This window comes from Eleginops maclovinus, chromosome 1 (genome assembly GCF_036324505.1).
Source record: "Eleginops maclovinus isolate JMC-PN-2008 ecotype Puerto Natales chromosome 1, JC_Emac_rtc_rv5, whole genome shotgun sequence".
Classification (NCBI taxonomy): Eukaryota; Metazoa; Chordata; class Actinopteri; order Perciformes; family Eleginopidae; genus Eleginops; species Eleginops maclovinus.
In genome coordinates this window covers 11,342,404-11,353,005 of record NC_086349.1, presented here as the reverse complement: position 1 = coordinate 11,353,005, position 10,602 = coordinate 11,342,404, and the positions used below count along the sequence as shown (strand labels likewise).

The following is a 10,602-nucleotide window of genomic DNA, read 5'->3' as shown; positions in this document are numbered from 1 at the left end:
TTTCTGTCATCCTAATATCTATCACACTGAATACAATTCAAACTAGCTTCATCACAGACTCTGTGGAGCAGCATTTGAGACTATTTTTGCATACTGATTTGTAAATCCTCCTCGGATCACTTATAAGTAAGCATTCCCCACATGCATGGAAATGATCACAGTGGCTGAAAACCATCCTCAACAAGTGTCTGATGACTTAATAAAAGGAAGAGGCAAATCCCGTCAGTGTTCACATCACATTGGAACTATCACCAATCAGTGGAAGAAAGTTACAACAATGAAGCATTTCCTAGTTTCTCTGTGTCTCCTGGGAACATTTCTCCATGCCTTTGCCCAATGCACTGCCTCAGAGTTTCAGCTGGAGGGAGATTATTTGTTGGGTGGACTTTTTGATATTCATCATAGGGAACCCATTCTTCATGACAGACCAGAAGCCATCTATTGCTCCAGGTGAGTCCTAATATTAATTTCAGTTGCTGCTACCTCGAGTTGAAAGAAATAAAGAATACTTTGTGTTACTTATTTCAATAATATACATTTAGGACATTGATTTAACTACAGTTCAATAGATACAGTACAGCCAGTAGCTAAAACACTATCCCAATTCAGTTAAGTACTATATTATTAAAGTTGCAGCACAAAATAAATTCACATCTTGGTGCATGTTCCATGGAATCTGTTCATGTACAAGAATAATAATGTGATTTGAGCCTTTTAAACAGTAATGTTTGAAGCATGAAGCCACAAATGTTGGAAATAGGAGGTTGTGAAGAAAATCTCCTTTTGTACTTGTTCCCAGTCAGACACTCGTTCTCCCAAGTTATCGGAGGTTTCAGGTGATGAGATTCTCTGTGGAAGAAATCAATAACTCTACCAACCTTCTACCAAACGTCTCTCTCGGCTATGAGATATTTGATCACTGCTCCTCTGTACAGAGTTTTCCAGATGTTTTGAAACTCTTCTCAGTCAACAGCTTGGTCCAACCTTGGGATGAACCAAAAAACAATCTTACCAAAATAATGGGAGTGGTGGGTCCTTATAGAAGCACTCAGGTCCTCAGTATTTCCCCACTCTTCTTGACGAATCTCATACCTATGGTAAACCTACACATTATAGTGTTTAAATGTTTTATCCAAATGTATATCAATTCTTATCAGGTTATGGTAAATTTGGATTTAATAATGATGTGTCACTGGAAAATGTGTTGTTTTACTCTATTCACAGGTCAGTTATGCAGCTTCTAGTTCCGTCTTTTCAAAAAACGTGATATTTCCCTCTTTTCTACGAACGGTGCATTCCAGCAAAAAAGCCGTAGAAGGGATTGTGAACATTGTGAAGCACTTCAACTGGCGCTGGGTTGCTTTTCTCAACAGTGATGATGATTATGGCAAAGATGGCCTTGCATTATTCATTAATAGATTGAGGACACTGAAATCTGCCTGGCGTTCAACCAAGGCCTGAATCAATATACAGACCACTCCCAAACGTTTAAACAGATAGAGGCACAGAAGATAAACATCATTGTTGTTTTTGCTCCAAAATGGACTGCTGAAGTTCTCATTGAGTCGGCAATACAACTGAATATCACCAAAAAGGTGTGGGTCGCAGATGAGGAATGGTCCTTAAACAAAAATCTCCCAAAGAAAAAAGGAATCGGAAATATTGGAACTGTAATTGGGATTTCAGATAAAGCAGTGAAAGTACCTGGTGTCAATGATTTTATCTATTCTTCAAGAAGACAGACTCATTGTGGAAATTCAGATCAAAATACATATTGTAATCAGGTTTTCAACTACAGCAGCCTGAGTGTAGAAGATGTCCTTGCTGCCGACCCATCTTTTGATTTTCCTGTGTACACTGCTGTATATGCCATCGCTCATGCCTTACACAATGCCTTGCAATGTGGATCCGGCAGATGTAATGAGAATATCACAGTGTATCCACACATGGTAACCCCCAAAATTTACTCTTTACTCTTGTCTTTGTATTAAAATTTCAGATTACAAGTATTTCTAAAAGGAGCTTTACATCGCAGTTCATTCAACCACAGTTATGGTGGTAAATGCCTATTTAAAATGGAAGTAATGGCCATTTCTTATTTTTTGTCCCCACATCAGGTTCTAGCAGAGCTGAAGAAGTCCAACTTTACACTTTTAAATGAGAGCATTCGGTTTGATGAGAATGGTGACCCTAACTACGGATCATATTCTATACTTTTCTGGAACCACAGTGGTGATGCAGAGGAGATTGGCTTTTATGCATTTCATGGATCAGTCCATTTCTTTATCAATAACAGCAACATTCAGTGGTTCACAAATGGAGAAGTAAGTTATATTCCCTTTCCTAAGGTTTATATTGATATATAAATGCTTTTTTTTTGGATCTCCTCCCTCTTCTGTAACTATGAGTGTGAGGATGAGCACACAAAGATGTATCAAGGTATTGTTTTAAACACATATACACACATTACATTAGGAATATCATCCAATAGGGGTTGTCATGGTGTTATTTGAAGGGACGTTGACTATAGATAAAAACCCTGTTCATGATTTAACAACACTGTATAGGCCTAAATACTGCCAGTTCTCTATCATTTATATTTATTTATGACTACCCTTAAAAGTGTTCTCTTGAACTAACTTTAAATTAAAATGTACTTCCATGCTGAATAATTGTTTTTTGTAGGTGCCTACTTCAGTTTGTTCACCAGAATGTCCTGTTGGATTTGTAAAAATGTATACTGGAACCCACAAATGCTGCTTCGACTGTGAAATCTGTCCAAATGGAACTTATGTCAACATCACAGGTAAATTATAAATGAGAAAGAAAAGTAGCTGTTAAGATAATTTCTTATGGCTAAAAGTATTAACCAGGTTTCTCCTCCTGATTGTGAAGTTAGTTTAAAGTTGAAATGTTCACGCTGAACTGCACACACCAATTAAACTAGAACAATACATTATCTGTATTGTTACTGATGCATCTACTGTATATCAATATTCAACTGTAAAGCAAGTTTGACATGAAGTAAAAACTCACGGATAACAATGTTTCACAGATTCAATTTCTCGCTTTTCCGACTAATGTTTTTATCTCAAAAGTGTTCCTTAACTTGACAACTCGTCTTTCTCTCTTGTAAAACAGAGGATGCCTACAGGTGTATCAAGTGCAACGTGACAGAATGGTCTGCAGCAGGAAGTACATCATGCAACCTGCGGGTGGTGGAGTACATCCCGTTCACAGACACCTGGGCTGTACTGATCATGGTTGGGGCCTGGGCCTTGGTGGGCTTCACACTCGCCATATCTGTTCTCTTTGCCATCAACTACAACACACCTGTTGTCAGATCTGCTGGGGGACCAATGTGCTTCCTGATTTTAGGCTGCCTCAGTCTGTGTAGTATAAGTGTGTTCTTTTACTTTGGAAAGCCAACAACTTCCTTTTGCATCCTGAGGTTCTTACCATTTCTCTTGTTCTACACGGTTTGTCTGGCCTGTTTTCTTGTGCGCTCTTTTCAAATTGTTTTCATTTTCAAAATAGCTGCCAAGTTCCCCAAACTCCACGGTTGGTGGATGAAATATCATGGACCATGGCTGGTCATCACTGCAGCATTCAGTATTCAGGCAATCCTACTTCTTATTGGCTATACTTGTTCGCATCCTGAGACCACAGAGGAAAGAACTTGGTACCCAGACAAAACCATACTTGGTTGTGACATTAATCTCAAAGCCACCTTTGGTCCTGTGCTTTTTCTCTTGTCTTTGTGCTCCTTTTGTTTCATTTTCTCCTACATGGGAAAAGACCTCCCGAAAAATTACAATGAGGCCAAAGCAATAACCTTCTGTCTGCTCCTGCTGATCCTCACATGGATCGCCTTTGCCACTGAATATGTGCTTTACCATGGAAAGTACATCCCCATACTAAACGCTCTGGCCATACTCTCCAGTCTCTACTCCTTTCTCTTGTGGTATTTCCTTCCAAAATGCTACATCATCATTTTTCAATCCCACAGAAACACACATGAGTTCTTCCAAGGACTCATTCAGAATTATACCAAAACAATCAGCCAGTAGAGGCTTGAAGTAACTATGCGTCTCTGACACAAAACTGATCTGGCCTTCTTCTAATTGTATTATTGTTTCAGTTCGGGTCAGTTATTTTTCACAAGTTTGAAAATTAAGATTAAAAAAAACTCAAATTGTTGCACACATGTGGTGTCAAAAAATGTAAGGAGCTTAATTATTTAGATATTATTAAAGAGTTGATGTATACTTACTGTGAGGGTTAACTTGCACATTTTTGTATATACAAACTTTGCCAGACCAGCATTTACTGCTTTGCAATATTTGTAAGCTTCTACTTCTGAGATCATGTGCCTATAGTGTTGGAGACATATAAACTATTTACTCTCCAGAAACATACATTTCCCCGAGGGGATAAATAAATTACTTATATTATACTGTCATGAGATATGAAGGATAATATTGTCACAAAATTAACTATATAGACATAGATATAGATCTTGTTGTTGGGAAGTTATTACAATACACATATTTTGAAGTTATCTTATATATCAGCCTCAAGGCATTTGGTGACAATCCAATTAAAGTGATTGCTGTTAGGTCCCTGTTATTATGCAGATATTTGTGTGTATATGTAGTAATATAACAGTGAATGACTCAATAAAGCAATGATGAGTGTGGTTTTCTGCTTTCAAGTTTTTGAGGTTGCAGTAACACATTTTACCACAGGATGGCACTACGTAGCAGTCGCTCTGTCTACATGGTAAAGACAGTTCCACCACTGTGGGATATTGAAGCCATAATCTGGATGGGGACATTGTCCAAAAAAACAAGACGGTTTGTAATCATTTAAGATGGATTTTTTTAAAAAGGAATCATTATCTATTATAGATTAAATTCAGGTTTGGGGTGGAGAATACATGTTTTAGGGTTCTTATGCCTATTTTGTGCAAGATTACATGCATTCTATGCAGGATTTGTACATATATAAATTCAACAGTTAATTTAAATTAAACTAATAAATTGCAGTAATAGTTTTCCGAAACGTATGCTATATTTCTTTTTTATTTGGCCCGTGTCGGTTTGTTTCTGGAACTTATTGACTCGTTATGTCCTTAATTGTGGAAGTATTGAGTGATGATTCACTTTTCCAGGTGTGATGCTAGCTGATTTCTTGTGTGTATTGCCTCTGGTTCCACTGTTTGAATAGATTTAATCTCAGTAAATGTTTGTGTAAATTCAAAACCCTATGGCTGATGCTGGCTGTGACACGTAGGGCCTACTAGACACATTAAATGACCTTGTTGTTGTTTTTGTTTTTTTGTTATGGAGATGCAGCCTTGACCATATCTATTTTCATCAAAAGGTGCTTTCCAATTGTGTTGGAAGGCCGACCATGTATTCTTCATCTGCTTTAATACATGTAGCCTACCTCGACAAGAAGCTTGTGTTTTGGTTGTTTTCGACAGGTTTTCTGACAGTAGGTCACGGACACAAGCAATGCGTCAAAACACTGAGATAGAAGTGACGGTCGAACAATTATGCCTTCATTTGAAAGTCAATGATTCACGCTGTGATGGTCTGAAAGCTCGGGTACCCCACAAAGTGAAACGGAAAGAGCCCTGCCACAGGGGGTATGTGACAATTCCAGAGAGTAAATTGCCATTTTGTTGTTGCTATTCAGTTTCCTGGCAGGGAGAAGGGGAGGATGGACCGTGAAACTAGGAACGAATTGGTAAATAGTGCCACTTAGCAAGGCATATGGCGCGTTTGGAGAGCTGAACGCTGACACCAACAAATTGACAATTTCATACCAATTTCCGAGCAACATTCGCCACACACGTTGTCACGGAGAATTCAATTTATCTATCCACACAGGAGAAGTTAAAGTGTTGTGTTTCCTGCTAAATGGTCGGCTGTGTGTCATTAAACTGTTCATATTACACGAGGTTAAAAATCGCGTCGTTATCGTTAGCATTTATTTATTTATTATTCCTGCAAACGTTTTTATTTCTATCACGTCTTAAATAACCTCAGTTAATATCATTATTTGTATTGGTATTAGTTTAAGTCGATGAATGCAGCATTTCTGCTGAGAGGACACACATTTCGGTGTTATAAAATATGGAGCGAGGAAAATCGGAGAAACGCCCCATGGCTTTTCACTTGTAACTTTCAATTTTCCACCTTGGTCAGATAAAGGGGAAAACCCTGGGAAAAAGTTGGCCGGCAACTGGTCCTTCTTTTTGCGCTGAGAGCAAAAACAAAACACACTTTAAATAGAGGCCATTTGCGTTTGGTGGCCATATGGAATCTGCCTTTAATGGCTTCTTTTGAATGCACATTCTCGCCCCTCAAGGATGCTGATGTTAAGCAAATTAGCCTCCTATTTCCCTAAACTTCATCCCGAATTCTACTTTAATCGTAATTATGGAAAAAAGTGTGACAATTAATGTAAAATGCTTAAATAGTGTTGGTCCTTGTTGCAATAAACGTTTGCCAGGGGGACATTATAAATATTGAAACAGTCCTTACTTTGAGAATACTGATTTAATCATAAACAAGTAGACAAGCCAATGACTAAATTCATTCTTGTTTTTCTGGGTTTGAATGTCCACTCATTGTCAGTTCCCTTTCAGCAATGACAATTAGTTCGAGTTAATTTTTAGTCCTGTGCTATAGTTCATCACCAACAGTGGGTTTGATCTGAGATTGACTTAGTGCGATGGATGGATCCCAACAATAAGACTAGGTGCACTTCATTGTCATAAATCCATCAACTGGAAACTAAAATGCCGGTGGACTACAATTCAAAGAGATAAATTAAGGAAAAACAGTAATACTGTAAAATGTTAGGAAGGCGACAGTGTTGAGGCATCAGGAGTAGCAGTCAGCGCTTGGGTAATGTGGTAATACAGAGAAAATGCTAAATAATGTCCTCTTACGTTTGTTTTTAATATGCGTTTAATCTCAAACCAAACGCTTAACTTCCACGTTGGTCATATTATGCCTGGTCACTGTTGTTTTACGCACGGCTAAATACAGTGCGCTAAAGGGTGCTTGTTTATTCTCATTCAAATCTTTCTCAAGTGGTTCAGAGTAAATGGCAGATGCTTTGCAATTCAAGGCGTATCAATGCCCATGTGCTTTAGTCTTTAACAATGGAGCTCCCCTTTTGTCAGGCACTTGTGTCTTTCTGTTCAGAGCTCGACAAAGGCTTCATCCTCCAGCGAGTTATAAAGTTACTTTCCAGTCAGTTCATTTCGGTCCTTGAGAAAACCTTAAGCGATGTTAATGTGCACCTCTGGTCTTTTCATGCGGTAACCCCGGCACACACAGGCAAACAGCGGCTATTGTGTCCCCAAACCAAAGTAAGAAGTCTTTAAATAACCCGAGGACCAGTCTATAGAAATTCATGACGCTATTTCTATTTGAAGTCTGATAGAGCATCGTCGACATGTCCGTCGCGTGGCTTTTCAGAAAATCCTGTTTGTACATTTCAAATATTTTTCCAGTGCACCTGTTCATGTACCTGATACTCTTACTGTGACCTTGTTACTCACAATAAGCAGTTTGGTCACACCACTGCTGCCTCGGGTACATCTGAATGGAAGGCGGTTCATCGATTTGCTCCGCTCATGGTGCACCAAATTATGGGGCCTGCATAATTTAACAGCCCTTCTTTGACATGAATACGTAGTAACGTATAAATACATTCATTTAGACCAATTTCATTACTTTATGTGTCTCTAAATGTCCTCCAAAATATATATTGACCTAAAGCCAACGACAAAATGTAAAAAATTAGGTTATGTTTTATAATATGATAATGTAAATGTAGGCCTATATTATTTAAAAGCCAACATGGCAAGTTTACAATTAAATGGCCATGCATCTTGCTAAAACATAGTATTCTTTGTAATCTATCAATATTCGTTTACATACGTATAAAAGCGTTTTTGTCTTAAGAAGTAGCCTAAATGGAGATGTAGATCCTCTGCATTTCTATTATGCGGTTTGGGTATAGGCCTAACCATTGGCTTGCAAATGTCTCAGTTTCCCTCTAGGAAGAAAATAGTTTATTGCAGTAATTGCATAATTGCTTCACTAATTGTTGTTAACAAGTTCCCCAATAGTCCAATTATTACAGCAGCATTGTCAGGTCCTCGCCGGCAAACATCCATGACAAAGGTCCGATGGGGTTAATGAATGACCTGGGGCTGAAAAGTAAAAGTGGAACGAGAGCCCGAGGCCTTTTTATAAACATACACTTAACTTGTCGTTTAATGGCACCTGCATTATAACTTCCACTTGGGACACAAGCTTCTCGTTGCGCTATTCTTATGGATATATAGTGACATAACGACTTTTGAGAGAAGTGAGGTGGTTTTGGAGGGAAACAGTTTTAAAGCCTACATTCCTTCACATGTAGAGGGCCAACACTAATCGAAATTACACCGAATAATCAGCGATGAAATCTCCACACTGTGGCACAGAATAACAAGAAAGGGACTGCTGTGATGCCACGTCTCCATGCTAAAATCAACGCTCCACGCTCTTGTGTCAAAACCAAGCGTGAAAGCGCAGATAATGTGGCGTCCAGAGGACAAAAGACACCAGAAAGCTCACTTACACCAAAGCACCTCGGTCAAATTTCATACCGATTAAATGCTTAATATATAACGCCACAGTCGCAACACTCAAGTTTTCTGCGAATTCTAGGCAATTAGTGTCTTTAGGCACACGTCTGACACGCCTGTAGTCTATTTGAATTAACATGGCTTCAACTTGACAGTAGTAGGTACGCATCGATTCTAGAACTACACATTTCATTAAAATGAACATCTTACTAACGAGGTTTCATTACAGCCTTTAATGCAATGGGAGCTACAGCTGGTAGGGCATTACTGACCAAACTCTGCCAATGTAAAGCGTACACATGAAACAAGGAATTGTACAGAAAGTATATCTTGTCCAATCAGAACAAAGAAAAGAGTAGCCATGTTGGCTCACCGTACGTAAAAGTGGAGGGAATCTTTTGATGCCCACACGTTTGTAGTCACAAAGCAGACCATAAGAAAAGATCAATGGCGCTACTATAAACTAGCCTCTTTTCATGTGCGCTCTTGCCAGACTGAATACAAATGCCCCTCCTTTACCCGGGCCCTCAGTCACTTTAACAGATGCATTGTTTATCTGATCAGGCAAAAGCAAGAAGAGCTGGGCAGTGGTTTCCCCAGCGTGGTCGCGTGTCTTGCAAATGGCACCATCCAAACTTACTTTTCTGGCTTTACTTCAGGATATTCTCGACCAATCCTAAATCCTACACCTATAGAATAACATTTCTAACATGAATCCTTTTACATTACCAGAATGGCCAAAGTCTATAAGTGGGTGTCAATTCAACACAATTCACCCCATTTACTGTTTTCAGGTGGCCTGTGTGTCAGCACAAAATGCACAGTGGACTGCAGTGAACCTATAGTCAACACATTGTTTCAGCGGGGATGACGTTCCCAAGCCTGCGATCCTTTCAGAGAGCAGTGTGGAAAATCGGGAGGCGAGGAACCGAGGACAAGGGGCGGCGCACGATTCTCCTCGGTGCCTCAGCTCGCCTGGTATGAAGACAAAAACTTGCGACGCACAATAGTCTTAGATTCTTTAAATAAAAACTATTTCTTAAAATCTGCTTTGCTTTACGAGGTTACATTTTTTGGGTCTGATGTGTATGAGCCAAACAGTAACTGCATAAGTTGCCTTCAAAAAGGAGCTTTAGCTGTTTAAACAACATTGTGCAGGTGTAATACTTTTACTACAAGTGGCTACCAGAAAATCGAGATGTTGTGGGAACACGCAGGGAATTACCACGGTGCTGCCTTCGACCTGTTGGCGTGAAACTAGAATATAAAAGATTCTCTACAGGAGTCAGCAGTGCCCACACCATCCACCCCAAGCAGAACCATAATGATTAGCCATTATGTCTATGATTTTACGCTTATCTTTAGTTTTTTGCCCCACACGTTGTTTCTTGAATTTTTGCCCTTGTCTAAACACAGCAGTCTATATGTTTACCTAGATATGTGTTCCATACATCTTTTTTTACTTCAAACGAACTCATAATCACGATAACTGAACCTGAAGCATAGGCCTACTTCATATCCCAATTGGAAATATAGCTGGTCTTTACTCTGGTGTCTGACTAATCCTCTGCTGTATGCAGGCGTTGCATTTATTGCAATTCCTTTGTTAGTTGTATAACATTAACTAACGAAGCACATTTATAAATAATTATTAGTGATGTAAAGTGGCACGCTAAAAAATACCAAAACATCCAGAAATATCAAATATATATATTGTACACCGCAAAACAATGTTTTACATTTCTTTGGTGCGTCTAAGGCTTTGGTGTCGGCTGTCAAATGACGCTTGTGTTACTCATTTGAGCCCAAGAGACAGGAGGGACTGTTTGCATTGAGATGTTAAGTGGGTGTCTCTATATAAATCCACTCAGGGTCAGCTCCATCATTCGTGTGCCAAAGACGGAAGAGATTAACTTCAAGGAAACCAGAAAAGGACTAACAGA

At 39.1% G+C, this 10,602-nt stretch overlaps 1 protein-coding gene across 1 annotated transcript; it reads left to right on the top strand.

Moving 5' to 3' along the window:
- Positions 1 to 277: 277 nt before the first annotated feature.
- On the top strand, positions 278 to 4,070 carry LOC134869386 (taste receptor type 1 member 1-like). The gene is given in 7 exon segments (XM_063890974.1): positions 278 to 450; positions 800 to 1,097; positions 1,225 to 1,414; positions 1,417 to 1,949; positions 2,118 to 2,324; positions 2,686 to 2,806; positions 3,142 to 4,070. Coding segments are annotated over 7 exon segments (2,451 nt in total).
- The last annotated feature ends 6,532 nt before the right edge of the window (positions 4,071 to 10,602 follow it).